Source organism: Lissotriton helveticus, chromosome 1_1, assembly GCF_964261635.1.
Source record: "Lissotriton helveticus chromosome 1_1, aLisHel1.1, whole genome shotgun sequence".
Classification (NCBI taxonomy): domain Eukaryota; kingdom Metazoa; phylum Chordata; class Amphibia; order Caudata; family Salamandridae; genus Lissotriton; species Lissotriton helveticus.
The window spans coordinates 1863719381-1863739670 of NC_136057.1; the positions used below are offsets into that span (position 1 = coordinate 1863719381).

Below are 20290 nucleotides of genomic sequence, written 5' to 3' on the forward strand. Positions count from 1 at the left end.
GACCCAAGGACTTGGCCGTGACCCTGGAGTCCTTGAAGCGCTCCAGCGCGTGGTCCGCTTTGTCACCAAATAGGCGACTGCCATCAAATGGCATGTCCATAAGTGTATTTTGGACGTCTGGTGAGAAGTTGGCAGATCTCAGCCAGGCATGGCGACGAATCGCCACCGTAGTGGACATGGCCCGTCCCAGTGAGTCTGTGGTGTCCAGACCACAACGGATCGAGTACCGCGCCGCATCCCGGCCTTCAACCAAGGCCCGGGTGAGCTTGTCCCGCACTTCCTGGGGGCATTGCGGCAAACACTCCTCGACCGTATCCCACAGGGAGTGGGTGTAGCGGCCCAAGAGGCACGCGGTGTTACAAGACCGCAGTCCAGCGCTCAAAGAGGAAAACACTTTTTTACCAAATTGGTCGTACCTCTTTGATTCCCGGTCGGGCGGAGCCGACGGAAATGCGGACTGTGAAGTGGAGGCCTGGATCACCAGACTCTCCGGGGAGGGATGGGTGGACAGGAAGGCAGGGTCGTCCGAGCATGGACGGTGACGCCTGGCAACGTTCCGGTAAACCGGCGCACCAGAAGCGGGCCTAGACCAGGTGCCCAGAAGGACATCCGTCAGGGCCTCATTAAACGGCAGCAGAGGCTCCTGGGGGCATGACTGCGGTTTAAAAACTTCCGTCAGAATATTCGGTTTGACCTTCGCGACGGGGAGCTCAAGGTGTAAGGCCTTGGCAGCCCTCATCAGGACCACCGAATAGGCAGCACCTGCCTCGGACGCCACAGGGGACGGAGAGACAAACCCAGGGTTGGGCGACTCGTCCAGGCCACTGGCATCACCCAGATCACCTACCCAGTCCACATCATACTGGCAGGCACGGGATAGAGGGTCCTCAGACCCCTCCCAACCCTCTCCATACTCCTCCTCATCATACCCATATTCTGGATCGACGATATAGACATCGGGGTCAACGGGCCCCATCGGCGTCGGCCGACGCCGGTCCGGCTCCGAGTCCGGAGTCGGGGAGGAAAGGGGGGTGGCGCCGCGCGGCGTCGGTGCCGGGGACCCGACGCCGGCCGGAGCCGACGGCGGAGTCGCTGCACCACGCGGGGGCGGTACCACGGGTTGGCCCACAGGAACCGACGCCGGAGAGGCCGGGAGACCAGCCGGCGACGAACCAGAGGGAACCAGCGGCGCCGGGGCCGGAGCCACCGGCGGCGCCGGGGCAGGAGCACCCGAACCGCTCGGGCCCCCAGACGGGACCGACGGGCCCGCAGGCGCCGAAGGCCCCGCCGGAGAAGACCTCGCCCTCATAGCAATGAGGAAGGCCTCGATATCCTCACGCGACGCGCCTTCCCCAGGGACCGACAGGTGTGGGGTAGACGGCGTCGGCGACCCATGCGGGACCGCGGGGGTGGGGTCACCCGAGCCCCCGGCCGCAGCACGCGGGCGTCGGGGGGAGTCGGGGGTGCGATGGCAACGCCCCGACTTCTTGTGCTTACCTGACGAGCCGGAGGAATGGTGGCGACTCCCGGAGCGCCCATGGCGGCTCCGCGACCGTTCCCTCGACCGCTCCCTCGACCTCCGACCGGACCGGGACCGCTCTCGACGCGGGGCCGACACCCGGAGCTCGAGAAGCTTGCGGGACCGCTCCCGCCTAGCTTTTCCAGTCAAGGCCCGACAGTCGACGCAGGACTCCACGTCGTGGTCCGCGCCCAGACACCGGAGGCAGAGTCGATGGTGGTCGGTGACCGACATCAGGCGGTCGCACTCGTCACAACTCTTGAAACCGGGCATCCTACCGGCACCGTAAAGATCAATTAGTTAACAAAAAACTTGGTCAAAAGACCGGAGTACTGCTCTTCGGATCTGCGCTAACTGGCGCGGAAAAAAGAAGAACTGACGTCAGCGCGCGGAGGCGGCGTCTATATACTCCAGCGACGTCATCACGGCGCACGCCGACGACGCGGAGCCGCAGGGGACGCCTGCAGACGACGCCTACCGACGCGCAGGGGTACTGCTACGCAAAAGTTTCCGGATCCAGACTGACGCCTGGGGATATTCTAAGGTAAGGAATCTAATACTAACCTGTTTCTTTCAGATAGTTTGCTGTTCGTCAAAGTTTTGTCTTTTCAGCTGCAAAGCAGTTCTCGCCTTAAGACCCCACACATTTATTTGCAGACTTAATGTACTTAACTCTCAGTTAAAAATCCAATGAAAAATTAACATATGCTGTTCAGGGGCATTTCAACTTGTGTATTTCACTACAGTTCATTCTTGTAGAAAGCTGGTTCTGTATATAGAACACCAAAAAGAGGTATGGTGAGTCCAGTGAGTCCCCAAAGGTATGGCAAAGGTTAAAGTAGATAATATCTTACTCTCAATTTAGTAGTAGGTGGGCTAAGCAGTTAGGCCTATCAGAGTGCAGTGTTAAGCATTTATTGTACACACTCAAGCACAAAATGATATCACACTCTCAAAGCCTGAATTCAGACCGATAGATTGTACAAAAAGTAGTTACTTTGTTATTTTATTTCTAAAATCAAGAATTACTTCATGCAGGTAAGTTTTGCCGTGTTGCAAAAGTAGCAATACTGTTCAAGAATGCAGTAATGTTTTATAAATGCAGTTATATACTTTACAGTAATTATCATGGTTTCTGTAAATGTCAATCAAGTACATGTGTCTGCTTTTACAGGGATAAGATTGGACAGTTCAATGCAATGGATAAAACTACATTGCAAGCCTATGGGAAAAACAATGTTAAGCAGTTTGAAGGTAAGTACTCAACTTACTTCCCCAAGCTTTGGGGTTTTAGAACAACACAGGGCAAGATTCAAGACCAGGTGGGTACAGCACCACCAGCGGCACTGGGGCGGCTGGGTGCAGAAGTCACTGGGCCCAATGTTATCCAATGGAGCCGGGGATACTTCAAAGAGGCACGGTTTGCAGCTAGGTACCCACGGTCTTAAGGCAAATGTCCAGGGGATTGTGGTTAGCACAGGGGGGAATGGAGGAGGGGGGTGGGTGGGGTGTTTCACAAGGTAGCACCAAAGCTACACCACCAGCGGCACAGGGGCGGCTGGGTGCAAAGTGTAAATCAGCATTGAGCGCCCAATGATTTCCCATGGAGGCAGTCAGTTTTTGAAAGAGGCTGCAGGCTTGGAACAGGCTGGAAGTAGACGACCAACGGCTGGGCAGGTAAGTTGGATAGCTGGGCGACACCTGGGCACCGTCAGGTGGGCTCTCCAAAGTCGGGGCGGAGAATGCATGGGTGTCTTTCAGTGTCTGGCTTTCTTAGCTGGTTCTGGCTGCAGTAGGGGGGACATTTTGAACAGAGGTTGCAGGTGTTGAGGAATATAGGGTCCTGGAGAGGTCAGCACCTGATGTAAAAGAGGTCAGGATTGCCGGGGAGGCTTCACAGGATAGGCAAGTCACTCGAACTCGGGCCGTGGGCGTCGGGTGCAGTGGACGCAGATCCGCCTGGATCCAGAGTCCTTGAAGATGGGCGGTTCTTTGTTGGACAATCCGTGGCATCGGAAGAAAGAGTCTTTATTGAAGTCAGCTCAGGTTCCTGGGGTGCTGCTGGCCGCAGGACACCCTGGGTTCTTCCAGCAGGGTCGCTGGAGGAGGAGACCGGCCGGTAGGGCTGAGGCCAAGTCAGTTGTCTTCGTCTCCACTGCTACACGACTCTTCGTAGGTCGTCGTAATTCATTAAGCAAGGTTCAGGGGTGCCCCTAACTACTAGATTTAGGGGCATTAGAGGAGTGTGCAGGTTGGGACCAATGGGTCCCTTGCCTGAGGTGTCTACACCAACTTTTAGGCCACCCTCCAGCGGGAGGGGGCATATGCAGCGTTCTGATTGGGGGAGTCCATCCCCATATACAAGTTGGAGGGGACTGAGATGTGCTTCAATTCACCTTCCCCACCTGAGGATTGGAGTTGGCAAAGGTGGGCACACCCCTCTTTCTTTCTAGGTTTTCCCGCTGAATCTCCTGCCCAAAGTCGGAGTAACTAACAAAGCCTTTGAAGCTTCCCCTTCGTGGACCCTGCCCATCCTGAAGGAAGAGGCAAGGATGTGCTTTGTTTCAGGTCCCAGGGAGCAGAGGGATCTCTACCCAGGGGTCCAGAAACCTGCCTGGTGGTGGCAGATGTTGGGTAGGCTTTCAGGAACCACACCTGGGGTGGTCGTTTTTCAGGGGGCATCTCTAAGATGCCCTCTCAGTGCATATTACATTAAATCCAACACTGGCATCAGTGTGAGTTTAATGCGCTGAGATGTTTGGCACCAAACTTCTTAGTCTTCAGTAAAGCCACCATGGAGCTTGTGCTGACAAACCCACAACCCATGTACTCAAAATGGCTTCACTGCACTTAAAATGTCTGAATGGCACAGACACAGTTGGGGCATATTACTCATGCAGCTTTGCTCTTACCTGTGGTATGGTGGACTACGCGGTGTCACGGAAAGAGGGCAAGGAAGCAGGACGCCACCCTAGGAACAGTTGTGTTCGAAGGGGGAACCTCCCGCCGGGCACCAATTCGGGTTCACATACTCAATGAACTCGTAAGTGTGTTTTCGTTTTCCCGCATTCGGGAGAAACCTCCACATGTAACAGGAGAGGGTTTGGATCTGCAAAGACCGACTCATTTTCAAAGGGCCCAGTAGACCGAATTGCGGTGGGGCTTGGACAGAAATAAAAGGCGACTGTCCTGAAGAATACCGTGGTGACCAGCTTTGGCACATTTTATACGGTTGAAACATGTCGACACAAGCAGTACCAGGAGGGAGGTCTTGAGAGATCTTTGGGCCTCGAACAAGACAGTTCCCATCCTTTTTTGAGTTTTAATCCTGATAGGGGTACCAGGTAATGTCCAATAAAATACTTATTTCAGTTGGCACCCTTAATCAGTTTTAACATTTCCTATTAACTGCACTTTAGTCGCACTATTGAACAAGTTACTTACCTTCGGTAACGATATATCTGTAAGAAACAGTAGTTAGTATTAGATTCCTTACCTTAGAATATCCCCAGGCGTCAGTCTGGATCCGGAAACTTTTGCGTAGCAGTACCCCTGCGCGTCGGTAGGCGTCGTCTGCAGGCGTCCCCTGCGGCTCCGCGTCGTCGGCGTCGTGCGCCGTGATGACGTCGCTGGAGTATATAGACGCCGCCTCCGCGCGCTGACGTCAGTTCTTTGCACACAGCTTTTCCGCGCCAGAACACGCAGAGCCATGTGAGAACCAACACTGGTGCCATTTGAAACTAGGGCCCTGAAAGGGATGTCCTTAACCCTAGGTATCAGTTCGCAGAACGGGGAGGATGGGCGGGGCGGTAAGGAATCTAATACTAACTACTGTTTCTTACAGATATATCGTTACCGAAGGTAAGTAACTTGTTCATCTGAAAGAAACAGGTTAGTATTAGATTCCTTACCTTAGAATAGATACCCCAGCAATACCAACCCCGGTGGTGGGTCTGCGAACCAATACAACCTACACCAGAAAGTCCTGGAGGACCGAACGGCCAAAGAAGCCATCCCTCCGGACTTGACTGTCCAGGCAGTAGTGCCTCGCAAAGGTGTGCAGCGAGGCCCACGTGGCCGCCTGGCAAATGTCCTGCAAAGGGACTCCCCGGCCCAGGGCAGTAGTAGCCGCCGTGGCCCGAGTGGAATGGGCCCTCAGCCCAACAGGAGGCTCCTTCCGAGCCAAAGAGTAGCATGCTTTGATGCACAGGACGACCCACCGAGAGATGGTCCGTTTCTGTACCGCCCTTCCCTTCTTCTCACCCACGTAGCCAACAAACAGTTGGTCATCCACCCGGAACTGGCGTGTGCGATCCATATAGAATAAAAGCGCACGTTTTGGGTCCAGACGATGGAGCCGCTCTTCATCCTTTGAAGGATGCGGAGGCGGGAAGAAAGAGGGCAAGGTGATGGACTGCCCAATGTGAAAAGCAGAGACTACCTTGGGCAGGAAAGAAGGTCTAGTCCGAAGAACCACCTTATCAGGATGAACAGACAAGAAAGGAGGTTGAATAGAAAGAGCCTGGAGCTCACTCACTCTCCTGGCAGAGGTGATGGCTACCAGGAAGGCCGTCTTTAAGGTGAGAAGACGGAGAGGACAGGAATGAAGGGGCTCAAAGGGAGCGCACATCAGGAAAGTCAAAACCAGGTTCAAGTCCCACTGAGGCATCACGAACGGAGTTGGAGGATACATGTGCGTGATGCCCTTCAAGAATCTCAACACAATAGGGGACTTGAACAAAGATGGCTGATCAGGTAGCCTCAAGAAGGCGGAAAGGGCAGAAAGATAGCCCTTGATAGTGCCCAGAGCAGAGCCCTGCTGGGCAAGGGAAAGGAGGAAGAGGAGAACCTCAGACAGAGGGGCAGAAAGGGGATCCACAGCCTTCGCTGTGCACCATGCCACAAATCTGTTCCACCGGCAGGCGTATACCGACTTTGTGGAGGGACGCCTGGCTGCCAGAATGACATCACAGACTTCAGGAGGCAAGTCAAATGGCCTCAACTGTCGCCGCTCAATCTCCACGCATGGAGGTGGAGACTGGACAGGTTCGGGTGGAGGACCGTCCCCTGCTGCTGCGACAGAAGGTCCTCCTGAAGGGGCAGGCGGATCGAGGGACCGACTGTCATGCTGAGTAGCTCGGGATACCAGTACCTTCGAGCCCAGTCCGGAGCCACAAGGATAACTTGGGCCCGGTCGCGCCTGATCTTCTTCAGCACTCTGGGCAGAAGTGGTATAGGCAGAAAGGCGTACAACAGACCGCAACTCCACTCGCGCCGAAAGGCGTCGCCGAGCGAGTGCCGTCTTGGAAACTCCAACGCGCAGAACTGATGACATTGCGCGTTCTCTTCTGTGGCGAATAGATCTAACCAAGGCTCTCCCCATTGCTGAAAGAGGCCTCTCGCCACATCCGAGTTCAGACGCCATTCGTGATCCACCGAGCACCGACGGCTGAGTTCGTCCGCCCTGGCGTTCAGAGAACCTGCCAGGTGTTGAACCGTCAGAGTCACGCCCTGACGTTCCAGCCATTGCCAGAGGCGCAGAGCCTCTTGGCAAAGGGTCCACGACCCCACACCGCCCTGTTTGTTGCAGTACCACATGGCGGTGGTGTTGTCCGTGAACACCTGCACTACACTCCCGTTGACAAAGGGGAGGAATGCCTTCAGTGCTAGGCGAATCGCCCGCAGCTCCAACATGTTGATATGGAGCCGGGACTCCGCCGGAGACCAGAGGCCTCTGATCTCCGCCTCTCCCAAGTGGCCACCCCAGCCTTGGAGGGACGCGTCCGTCACAACCACGTGCTCCGGTTGGGGAAGGGAGAGGGATCTGCCCCTGACCCAATCGCGGTCCGTAAGCCACCACTGCAACTGTCTCGCAGTGCCCTCCGAGATCAGGACATGGTCGGATAGGTTGCCCTGATGCTGGGCCCACTGAAACTTCAGGTCCCACTGCAGAGCCCGCATCCGCCATCTGGCGTGATGCACCAGAAGGATGCAGGAGGCCATCAGCCCCAGAAGCCGCAGCGTCAACCTGACCGAAACCCGGGATAACGGCTGAAAGATGGGAATCAGAGCCTGAATATCCCGGACCCGCCGTTCCGGAGGATAAACCCGAAACTGCGCCGAGTCGAGAACCGCTCCGATGAAAAGGAGCTTTTGAGAGGGACACAGGTGTGATTTCGGCACATTGATGGAAAACCCCAGCTCGTGCAGGAGGTCTGCCGTCATCTGAAGGTGGTGGACGACTGTCTGGGGCGAGCCCGCCTTCAACAGCCAGTCGTCGAGGTAGGGGAAGACTGAAACCCCTAACCGGCGCAGATGAGCTGCGACCACCGCCATCACTTTCGTGAACACCCGTGGGGCGCTGGTAAGGCCGAATGGGAGCACGATAAACTGAAAGTGCTCGTGGCCTACCGTGAACCGCAGGTAACGCCGGTGGGCCGGCAGGACGGGGATGTGAAAATACGCATCCTGCAAGTCCAACGCTACCATCCAGTCTTGTGGGTCTAGAGCAGCCAAGACCTGAGCCAAAGTCAACATCTTGAACTTCTCCTTCCGGAGGAAGCCGTTGACGTTCCGTAGATCCAAGATAGGACGCAGGCCTCCCTTGTCCTTCTTGGGTACCAGAAAGTAGTGGGAGTAGCAACCACACCCTACTTCTGGCCCTGGAACGCGCTCGATGGCCCCCTTGGCCAAGAGGGCCGTAACTTCCTCCTGCAGAAGTGTCAAGTGGTCCCCCGACACACGGTGGTTCTGCGGTGGCATGGCTGGAGGAGTGGACTCGAAGGGGAGGGCATAGCCCCTTCGGACAAGCTGCAGCACCCACCTGTCCGATGTTATCGCGCGCCAGCGGGAGTGGTGATGGCGAACCCTGCCACCCACTGGCGTCACGTGAGCCCGAAAGCTCGGACTAGGAAGGCTTGGATGCCGCAGCGGAGGGAGGCGTGGACTGACCACGACGCTGGCCTCTACCGCCACCACGGCGGAAACCACGGGCGCCACCGCGCTGGGGAGCGCTCTGCGCCGCGTGGCTGGCAGCACGTGTGGGACCTCCCCTCCCTTGGCCACGAAAGGGCCGAAACGAACCCGTCTGCTGGCGCTGGGTCGAGAGACCCAAGGACTTGGCCGTGACCCTGGAGTCCTTGAAGCGCTCCAGCGCGTGGTCCGCTTTGTCACCAAATAGGCGACTGCCATCAAATGGCATGTCCATAAGTGTATTTTGGACGTCTGGTGAGAAGTTGGCAGATCTCAGCCAGGCATGGCGACGAATCGCCACCGTAGTGGACATGGCCCGTCCCAGTGAGTCTGTGGTGTCCAGACCACAACGGATCGAGTACCGCGCCGCATCCCGGCCTTCAACCAAGGCCCGGGTGAGCTTGTCCCGCACTTCCTGGGGGCATTGCGGCAAACACTCCTCGACCGTATCCCACAGGGAGTGGGTGTAGCGGCCCAAGAGGCACGCGGTGTTACAAGACCGCAGTCCAGCGCTCAAAGAGGAAAACACTTTTTTACCAAATTGGTCGTACCTCTTTGATTCCCGGTCGGGCGGAGCCGACGGAAATGCGGACTGTGAAGTGGAGGCCTGGATCACCAGACTCTCCGGGGAGGGATGGGTGGACAGGAAGGCAGGGTCGTCCGAGCATGGACGGTGACGCCTGGCAACGTTCCGGTCAACCGGCGCACCAGAAGCGGGCCTAGACCAGGTGCCCAGAAGGACATCCGTCAGGGCCTCATTAAACGGCAGCAGAGGCTCCTGGGGGCATGACTGCGGTTTAAAAACTTCCGTCAGAATATTCGGTTTGACCTTCGCGACGGGGAGCTCAAGGTGTAAGGCCTTGGCAGCCCTCATCAGGACCACCGAATAGGCAGCACCTGCCTCGGACGCCACAGGGGACGGAGAGACAAACCCAGGGTTGGGCGACTCGTCCAGGCCACTGGCATCACCCAGATCACCTACCCAGTCCACATCATACTGGCAGGCACGGGATAGAGGGTCCTCAGACCCCTCCCAACCCTCTCCATACTCCTCCTCATCATACCCATATTCTGGATCGACGATATAGACATCGGGGTCAACGGGCCCCATCGGCGTCGGATCCGGCGTCGGCCGACGCCGGTCCGGCTCCGAGTCCGGAGTCGGGGAGGAAAGGGGGGTGGCGCCGCGCGGCGTCGGTGCCGGGGACCCGACGCCGGCCGGAGCCGACGGCGGAGTCGCTGCACCACGCGGGGGCGGTACCACGGGTTGGCCCACAGGAACCGACGCCGGAGAGGCCGGGAGACCAGCCGGCGACGAACCAGAGGGAACCAGCGGCGCCGGGGCCGGAGCCACCGGCGGGGCCGGAGCCACCGGCGGCGCCGGGGCAGGACGGGCCCGCAGGCGCCGAAGGCCCCGCCGGAGAAGACCTCGCCCTCATAGCAATGAGGAAGGCCTCGATCTCCTCACGCGACGCGCCTTCCCCAGGGACCGACAGGTGTGGGGTAGACGGCGTCGGCGACCCATGCGGGACCGCGGGGGTGGGGTCACCCGAGCCCCCGGCCGCAGCACGCGGGCGTCGGGGGGAGTCGGGGGTGCGATGGCGACGCCCCGACTTCTTGTGCTTACCTGACGAGCCGGAGGAATGGTGGCGACTCCCGGAGCGCCCATGGCGGCTCCGCGACCGTTCCCTCGACCGCTCCCTCGACCTCCGACCGGACCGGGACCGCTCTCGACGCGGGGCCGACACCCGGAGCTCGAGAAGCTTGCGGGACCGCTCCCGCCTAGCTTTTCCAGTCAAGGCCCGACAGTCGACGCAGGACTCCACGTCGTGGTCCGCGCCCAGACACCGGAGGCAGAGTCGATGGTGGTCGGTGACCGACATCAGGCGGTCGCACTCGTCACAACTCTTGAAACCGGGCATCCTACCGGCACCGTAAAGATCAATTAGTTAACAAAAAACTTGGTCAAAAGACCGGAGTACTGCTCTTCGGATCTGCGCTAACTGGCGCGGAAAAAAGAAGAACTGACGTCAGCGCGCGGAGGCGGCGTCTATATACTCCAGCGACGTCATCACGGCGCACGACGCCGACGACGCGGAGCCGCAGGGGACGCCTGCAGACGACGCCTACCGACGCGCAGGGGTACTGCTACGCAAAAGTTTCCGGATCCAGACTGACGCCTGGGGATATTCTAAGGTAAGGAATCTAATACTAACCTGTTTCTTTCAGATATTTCTGACACTTGGTGATTGGTACACATCACATCACATTTTATGTTACATGTTGTCTGATATTTATGGTTTGTTTGTTGAGTGACATTCATTGTTTTGTTTTCCCCTCCCCTAATGCTCCGTCCTGGGTGTGGTTACACCAGGGCGTATTGCAAGCAGGCCCAATGATGGTAGAATGTCACATACTTCGGTATGTGAGTGAGGGCAACTTTTTCCAATAATTGGATTCCCCTATGTCTACGTTTCATTGTGGTTTTTCGTTTTGTGTGTACACTACCACCCCCCTTGTGTGTTCACGTATGGTGGACCCTGCCTTTAGGGCTGTAAGGCGGCCAGATGGGTGACTTACCCATGCGCCAGGCAGAGTTGGTGGGCCTGGCACACAGGGATGTGTGACTTGTTGACTCTTTAGTTTGGTCTACATCAAAACATAAGCCTGCAAAGGCAGTGTGAGGATGTTAAGGAGAAGGGTCTCCAAGGGTGGCATAATACATGCTGCAGCCATGAGAGGGTTTTTCTAGTCTCAAGGCCTTTGGTACCAGGGGTGCCTTTACAAAAGGATTTACATGTGGCCCAGCGGTGTGCCAATTGTGGAGACAAAGGTACAGTTTTGGGAAAGAACACAGGCCCTGGAAGCCTGATTGACAGGGCACACTCAGTCAAGTTGGCATCTTGTATCAGGCAAAAAGTTAGGGTAACCATGCAACAAGGGGCCCTTCCCTACACACCTGTCAAGAAGTCAGAGGTGTACTAATCACAAGAGGTACACTCTAACCACAGAGACATCTATCCAGAATAACTCTGGTAGCCGGACCTAGAGAGACCTGGAGGAAAGGCAACCCCATTAATCTGCGCAGGTCAACTCAAAGTTGGCACCACGTATCTGGCAAAAAGTTAGGGGGACCATGCAAAAAGGCCCACTCTCCTACAATTCTGCTAAGTGCCAGGACACTCAGGGTATTGTTAACAATAGAAATGAATTATACACATTTTTTATTGTAATAAAGGCACTTGTTGTGTTGGAAATGTACCTTGCATGGTGAAAGGTGCACTTACCCCTGCCTCGAGTGCCTTACTGGTTGTGAAAAAGGTATTCAAATCATAACGGCCCTGCCTTCACTCTTATCCAGACCTAGGCCTGTCCCTGGAAATGTGAGGTCCAAAACCTGTTCGGTGACCTGGAGGGAGGTCCTACCCCCTTTTGTCTGCCCCAGATTACTGCTTCATGAAGGCTGATGACAGCCAAGTGCAGTGATCTCACACTTAATTTTGCCCATATTGTGCAAATTCCTGCTCGACAGTTCATGCGGGTTGCTTAAGACTGTTGCAGAACAAGTATCCTACGCAGTCAGACCAGCAAATGAGTGTCTAGAAAGCCAACCAGAAAATTAAATGAATTCGCACAAATAGCACTAAGTAATGTAATGTCCAAAAGAGGTCTTCAATAACAGACAGCTAAAAGCTGCTGCAGACAACACCCAAAACTGTGTATTCAGAGTCCCCTACAGTAATGGATCTGCTACACCTTAATTCTATTCACTATTGTTAACAGTCACTTCCAAAAACAGTTTAGACTAACAGGATGTAAAGGCGGCCCTACCTCTGGCGCTGCTGAGTGGTTTGAGATACAGTGCCAGTTCTTCCACACATTTCTTGGCCTCTTCGTAGTGTTTCGTGTCCTCGACCCCACTGCATAATGTGATGGGCTGCTGCTCTGGAACCTGAAAGCAACACAGGAGAGAAGCAGCATCACTAAAGTGTGTGCATAAAGAGGGTGTTAGACAAAGGTCCTAGAACAATAAGTAGCCGCAATCAAAAAGCAATTAATAACGAGTCAGTAGTTTTTCTATGCCAACACCAATCTTCACAATGCAGTGAATATGGGTAAGGCAATGAAAGGGGGTAGCATTAGCTAAAGCAATAAAAGCATGAGGAAATGAGGTGAATAATGCCAAATAAAGCATCTTGACAAAAGGTTGATAAGGAGAGAAAACAGACTTTTGAGGAAAAGCACCAGCAAGAGGGAGAAGATGAAGCAATGAAGACAGAGGTGGAGGGACCTATGGTAGGAGGAGAGAAGAAAGCGGATGCAGGCTGTATAGAAGAGCAGGAAAAGTAGTGGCAAAGAATTGAAGTAGAAAGTGGCTGGAAAAGAGGTAGGAAAGGAAGTAGTGGCAAAAAGATGGAGGGAAGCAATAGCAAGATTGGAGAAAGCAATGAAACAGAATGAGGTGGAGGCAAAATAAATGAGAAGTGGTGAAAAAGAGTGTGATTGGAGATATGGAGATAACGAGGAGAAGAATCAGATATAGGTGGAAGAGGAGGCAACTTCCATTAGTAAAAGAGCACCTTCTTTCAAGGAGAAAGTGTTAAGGAAACCAGATGGAAACGATTGGTAAGATGCAGTAAGACCCTTGGGGTAAGTGGAGCAAAGCCCAAATGGGCAATGGAGAAGGGGATATGGAGAAGGAGGCCCCAGAGATAAAAGGTAGAGGGGGCTCAGAAAGGGGTCTAGGGGAGCAATGCCCAGGGGGTGGGAGTGTTCAAAGAGAAAAACAGCAGCCAGGTTCCATGAGCAAGCCAGAGAAGATGGGAAGCAATGAGCTGGGGAATGGGCAAAGTGAAAACCCTGAGGAAGCAAAACCCAGTGGAAATAAGGGTGTGTGCAAAGCCCACGTCAAAGGGGCAAGGGGATGTAAGGCACACCGGAAAGATATTTTACTGCATGTAACGGATGTCATGGCTCAAGAAACCCCATTTGTGGGTCACAGGCAAGCTGATGTCAACATACCAACATTCAGAGGTAGTGGGATTACTTCAGTGCAAGGTCCATCATCTTACCTGAGCTCCCACCAGCTGCAGCAAGGCCGAGTTGACAGGCAGGAGCTCGATATCTGTATTGATGGAGGTCTGGTCGAAGGGGCATGCTTTGCGGTGAAGCTTGTTGAGGCACATCTTACAAACTGTGTGGCCGCAGCCCAGGCTGATGGGCTTTCGGATGGTCTCGTCAAACGTCTGGGTGCAGATGGGGCAGGAGAGGAAGTCGGTCCACTGTGGAGCTTGCACAGGCATCGCCTCCGAGTTACAATTCACAAAGCACAACTGAAATCTAAAGAGCAGATTCCATTGGAATCAAAATCTGGATTTTCTTTTTTTTTTTTTTAAATATCTTCTGTAAATACAGATGGTCAGCACATAGTGTGACGCATATCCTGCAAAATAAAAGGAAAATATATTAACTAATGAGTGGTGCCTGTGTGAAGATTTTCTACTTGAAAGTATATATACTTTATTTGTTGGTTACAAATTAAAACAACCTGAGGCAAAAGGAAAAGTAAAACTACCAATTGTAAGAGATGGAGAATAATGTACGTGAAAAGTAACAAACATGTCTAACTGTAACATTTCGAATCCCATCTTCCACTGGCGCCCTCCCTCATCCCACCCCACTCCAGTCCTATTTTCAACTCTTCTGAAATTTCACTGGCCCCTCAACTTGTTAAAATGTCCGAACTCACCTTCCCTATCCTCTATGGAATCTTGAGCCACAGTGCACACTAACCACCCATAAATAAATAATTTAAAAAAATTAAAAATACAAATACAAAAATTTTACATCTATGGTAATAACGGTAAATGTTACCCAAATGGTTCTATATTTCTATTAAACCTAGTGTACGATTCAAAATAAATCGCTCACCGTTCAGTACTTTTTTTGTTTTTACACAAGACAACTTTTAGTGACCTTGGTTATATTGACCGGCCTTTGATATCATTTCTGCAATTTTTATTTTTCAAGACTATGGACTAAGTAAATTCAAGAGTTACAAAATTAAGTGATGAATCAATCTTTTCTTTATTACAGATTCATTAAAAGGGGACAGCAACTAAATTTGGATCTTCTGAATGGAAGCCCATGGACATACAACAGAGCCCTTCAGATTCAGTTTCTAGGAACAAAAGCCTTTTACCAAGAGAATCAAAGTCAAAACTCCTACGGTCACAATATTATTAACCCATGAATGTTGTTATGCCCAGGCAGATGTACAGACCAAGAATCAACAGTAGCCTTTAAGAATACTGTGCAAAACAAATATAGAAGATAAATAAAGATAAAAAAAGAATACATTTGGGTATTTTACTCCTTGATAATGTTCAGCTGAATGAACCTTAGGCCCTACATTTTAAAAACAATCCCTGAACTTTGCCAGTTACTTGTGAATGTACAACCACAACAACCTCCACATTGCTTCTAAAGTCATACAGCATCATTGGTGATATTCAGTCAGTCAAGAGGCAATGCACCCTGAGAATGTCAGTGAGGAACTAATTAAATAGTCCACGAGGGAGGCATACATCCTGGAAGGAAATCAAATCCAGGGGGACAGGCAGTGCATCCTGGGAGGGACATGGCATCGTCCCAGCCTGCCAGGGAGGTTATGCACCCTAGGAGAACTAGGTACAATCAGACCAGAACCAGTCTGCCAGGAAACCATTGCACACTGGGAGGGCTCCGTTAAGTGGAAATCACTGAGAGCACAGCCACATCCTGTTTGAATGCAAGCCTATTAAAAGAAGTTCTCAAACATAGGAGGTGAACGATAGTCTGCAGCTCTTTGAATACAAATATAAACTGAAAAAGTCAACAGACATTAAGATTACAGAATTTCATGAGTCACAACATTCTAAAGTTAACTTGACTCTTCAGGTGGAAGTATGAATCTTACATCTGGGACAGCAGAAGCATAATTAATAGGCATGCTGGCAACCTGTGAATGGAGAATTTGGAATGTCCTATCAATCATCTTTTTCAATCAGTTTAAGGGGTTTCACCTAAATTTAATTTCAGTTTTCAGCGAGTGGTGGCTATCTTTCTGTTATAATTATTTATAGCAAAAATACAACTATTCTTTATTCAGAATTCTGACAATAAGAGTGGCCGTGCTCGAAGGTGGTGAGGGGGAAGTAACCAGAAGATTAAACAAACTACAGTAGGATACAGTAGTAGAGATGTTAACATCACTGAGTATAGAGGTATACTTTGTCCCAATTTCATTTGTGGGTTTTCTCTTTTATTTGTGGTATATTTTTAAGAACCCATTTTATAGGTCTATGTTTATGCAATAGTGTAAAATTGATTAAACCACTTTCCTGCCATTGCTATTTTGCATGTGATATACATGAACACTTTAGTTAAGAAAAAAAGTGAAAAAGCCAATGACATTCTACAGCTTGGTTTGAAGATCTATTTGACAAATAAAAATCAAGTAATGTAACATAACATCGTGCACCTTCCCTCTCCTGCGCCACTTTGGACTGTTGATTTACTAAATTGTCAGCTGATCATGGGCCAAAAGAAGAAAATTGATTTATCCTGATAGGAGGGAAAAGTATATTTTAAAAAAAAAACAGCAACACACACACTCAACTTTGGAGATTTAAAAGAGAATTCAGAAACTACTAGGCTGCTTCCTAGAAAAAATATTGGTGCACATGTAATTCGGAGACACCTAATTAACAACTTAAACATTACAAATAACAGGCAAAGAGCGGTACCTCAACACCAAAACTAATTCACAACATACAGTTCACTGCAATCGTATGCTTGTTATACCGAAGGGGTTAAATCATTACTGATGACAATTCCCAGACTTTTTACCGAGCTGACTGGGAGAGGGGGGGACTCCCTAATGGTGGAGGCCAAAAGTTGGAATTCCAGGGGTTGGCCAAACCACCTGTCAAAACCAGCTCCGTTTTGTCTGGGTTTTAACACCACTGCCAAGAGAGCTTGCTGGGAAAAACTGGTGGACAGTTAGAATCAGACTCAAATGCCATTTCTAAAATATAGAACAGGTTGGGACCAGGCAAGGAGGCCTACCCAATCAGCCTACAACATCAGCCTAGAACCTTGCTGCCCCGACCAGCTAAGAGACAGAACTTGCTCTGACTTTCTTTGTTCGCTCCACTTGATGCGGGCACGTATACCAAGGTATTGCCTAGTCGAAGAACACCCCTTCTCAGAGGACACAAGCATTTACAATGCAATAGGTCTCACACTTGCGAAAGCTTAAGCTATTGGCATTGTAAATGAAAATGTCTTTTATTTATCTGTTTTGATAATTAGCACAAATAAAAGTCATTGTCATTTACAATGTCAATAGCTCAAACTTTTGTAAATGCAAGACCTATTTCACTTCAAACAAGCAGCCGCCATTGTCCTGGGCTGCTTGGAAATTGATAGAGCTCATGGTGCGCTGAATGTTGCAGGAAAGCGCTGAATGTTGCAGGAAAGCACTAAATGTTGCTGGAAAGCATATTGTGCCTGCAGTAGGAGAAACTCATTAACCCCTTCGCTGCGGGGGTTATTCCCCCGCTGTCCTGGGGGTGAGGGGGCGCGCACAGCGCCCCCATTTTCATGACGAGCTCAGCTCGTCATGAGCTACGGTGCTCCGGTGCTCATGACGAGCTGAGCTCGTCACAGGTGCATTGGCTCCTGTGGAACGCTCAGCACAGCGGGGGAATTCTCCCCGCACCAGAGCGTTCCACGGGCCATGACGAGCTGAGCTCGTCATGAGCACCGGAGCGCCGTGGCTCATGACGAGCTCAGCACGTCATGAGCGTCGAAGTTGTTAAAGAAAATAGTGCTTACAGACATACCATGTAACTGAAGTAAAAGGGCCAGTCCTCATGGGAGGTTACAAATGAAAGCAAGTCGGGAGTAACAAGCCTATTAGCGATTCAGAAGCCAGCATTTACAAAGGACAATGACACAGGCCAATGAAAAATATGGTCGGACAGGGGCGGAACTTCAAGTCCAAACTCGAATACAGCATGCCTCGCAGATCAGCAAATGCGCTGCCCAGGCTCGACCTAAAAACAAGCAACCACGTACAGTAGGAAAGCACCTCTGAGCCCAGCAGATCAGCTTCTGTCTTCACCGTTCGTACGGCATCAGTATCAAGTGGATTTCCCTCACCTGTAAACACCACGGAGCGGGAAGCACGCAACCTTCAACTGTCGGGAAACTCATCTCTTCTGCTGAGGAGGGGCCCTCGGAAGTGCTCTGGGGGAAAGCCGCACATCACGCTTTTGGGTCCACTTCGCCCGAGACCTTGCCATCACTCAGAACAACCTCACCAGACGAGACTTGCAGGACGTTAGTTAGACTTGTTCGGCTGCCAGACACGGCATTACTTACACAGGGGCCGACGGAGGAGAGGGGAAGTCTAGAAGAGGCAGGCCGGAGCAAGAATGGTTGACTAAGAGCAAACAGTTGGGCCTCGCTCACAATGTCGTACTTATCACACTTTCACTTTCGTAAACTCTCCAGAGCGTGCAGGGATAAATACTCCGAGTCCCGTGTGATCGGGCAAGGAGAACTGCCCCCCGGCCCTGTTGTGGCCGGTCACGAGAGCGGGCGGGGGAGGAAGACTAGGAAGTGCAATCTTAAAGTAGCTATAGGAAACGTTTGGCTCAAAGGGTGACCGAGCTCGTCTGGTGTGTCAGAAGAGTCTCCAAACGTTCAGGGAAGGAAGGAGGGAAACCCCGAACGGTAAAAAATGTTTATATATATAATATATAATATATAATATATAATATATAATATATAATATATAATATATAATATATAATATATATATATATATATATATATATATATATATATATATATATATATATATATATATATATATATATATATATATATATATATATATATATATATATATATATATATATATATATATCGGGATGCCACCCTCACAAGGTGGAATTGTACATCAGCAAGTTTCACTTGAGATATATATATCTCAAGTGAAACTTCCTGATGTACATTCCACCTTGTGAGGGTGGCATCCCGCAAGAACGCTCCCACCCATACATCAAAAACACGTGCATTCAAGAAAATCACGTGCAAGCACGCTGGCTCGGTGCCGCTTAAGTAAGACAAGGAGTTTACATTATTGGGTTTAAATTATTTCGCCGCCAAAACGAGTACCGTTAGGCGCTTTAAATCCATGTTAAATCTTTCCTTACGTCAACATTTCCAGCACGGTTACGAGTGATAACTACTACACGTTAAACCTAATTATACATCGAGATACACACTGAAAAACATAGAACTTATTACCGTGCGACTCCCTCTACGACAGTGGTAAATGACGTTATTCGGCACCATTCCAACGATCAAGCTCTAATATGGTGGTAGCATGCGATGTGACTTTTGTACTGTAGCAAAACATTTGGGAATGCACGTTTAGTACTACACCTTTTCCACGTAAAATGCTTTATTAGACAGAATCTAGTTATAGTAAATACTACATTAGAGGCGTATTAAAATTCCCATATCTGGATTGTGTCATTCAATATTCATGTTGCATATTTCATGCATTCTAAGGAAATCAATGTCAGCGATTTCTTTATTTTTTTTTACTTACTGCTAGTTTGGCTTTACCATTATGAGAGGCATTATACATGTTGTATTGCACATTTAGGAATATGTTTTATAGGTTTCACTGTACGGATGTTTATATCTGTTTGCATTATTTATAATAGACATTCCTAAACACTAAAAAGGATAAATAAATAAAACCTTGCCATGAAAAGGATTGAACAGCCTTCATACTTCAGTCTAAACTTCATACAAAGTGAAAATTCTAATCTGAGAAGAAATGGTTCCACATAAAAAATAAAAGAAAAACAGCAAGAGAGTAGCAACAAACCGTATCAAAATCTCTAGAAATTTTTGTGAAGGACCCTTTCTTTTTTCCTTTTTAAGAAATGAGAGGATTTAAAAAGCAAGGAGTTCTACTATGTAGGTCCCGGAAATAAAATCACTCAACATAACAAAATTAGCTTGTGGGAAAGGTAGACTTTCTAACATAACAAAACCCTGTTATGTTGGTGTTTTGTTTTAAGTATGTGTATCCAAAGCAGTTCATGGTTTCAGGAACATAATCCTCCGACGAACAAGTTACTTACCTTCGGTAACACCTTATCTGGTAGAGGCAATATCTAGCCGCAGATTTGTTACCTCTGAATTTCCCAGACGTCAGACTGGATCCAGAAGATTTTTTGTGAGCAGTACCCCTGCAAGCCGGAAGGTGGCTCAGTGCAGCGTCCACACCGGAAGGTATGTCTTTGTCACCTATATAGGCCCCACCTCGGGCCCGCGAACGTCAGTTACTTTTCACAACTTTTCATGCCAGGAGAGCAGAGCAATGAAGTCCACTGACACTGGTGTGTCCAAACTAGAGCCCTGAAAGGGATCCTTCATGACCTTACAAATCTGTCTGCAGAACAGGGAGGATTGGTGGGTCAGTAAGGAATCTGCGGCTACATACTGTCTCTACCAGATAAGGAGATACCAAAGGTAAGTAATTGTTATCAAATAGAGTATTCTAGCCACAGATTCCTTACCTTTGAATAGATGCCCAGGCAATAACATCCCCGGTGGATGGTCTGCGGACAAATTTAAACTAGGAAGTCCTGCAAGATAGGAGAGGCGAAATGTCCAGACTGCCCAGGCAGTAATGCTCAGTAAACAAACTTGTGCAGGGAAGCCCAC

General features: G+C 50.7%; 1 protein-coding gene across 12 annotated transcripts in view; it reads right to left on the reverse strand.

The window, feature by feature from the left end:
• The window catches only part of RC3H1 (ring finger and CCCH-type domains 1), an 885277-nt gene that overhangs the window by 719354 nt on the left and 145633 nt on the right, over positions 1 to 20290 (reverse strand). For all 12 annotated transcript variants that reach the window (XM_078641742.1, XM_078641721.1, XM_078641675.1 and 9 more), the window contains exons 2-3: positions 13564 to 13934; positions 12323 to 12443 (exon numbers count right to left, since the gene is read on the reverse strand). In XM_078641742.1, coding sequence (XP_078497868.1) covers positions 12323 to 12443; positions 13564 to 13794 — 352 coding nt within the window. In that variant the 5' untranslated portion in view covers positions 13795 to 13934. The remainder of the gene's footprint in view (positions 1 to 12322; positions 12444 to 13563; positions 13935 to 20290) is intronic.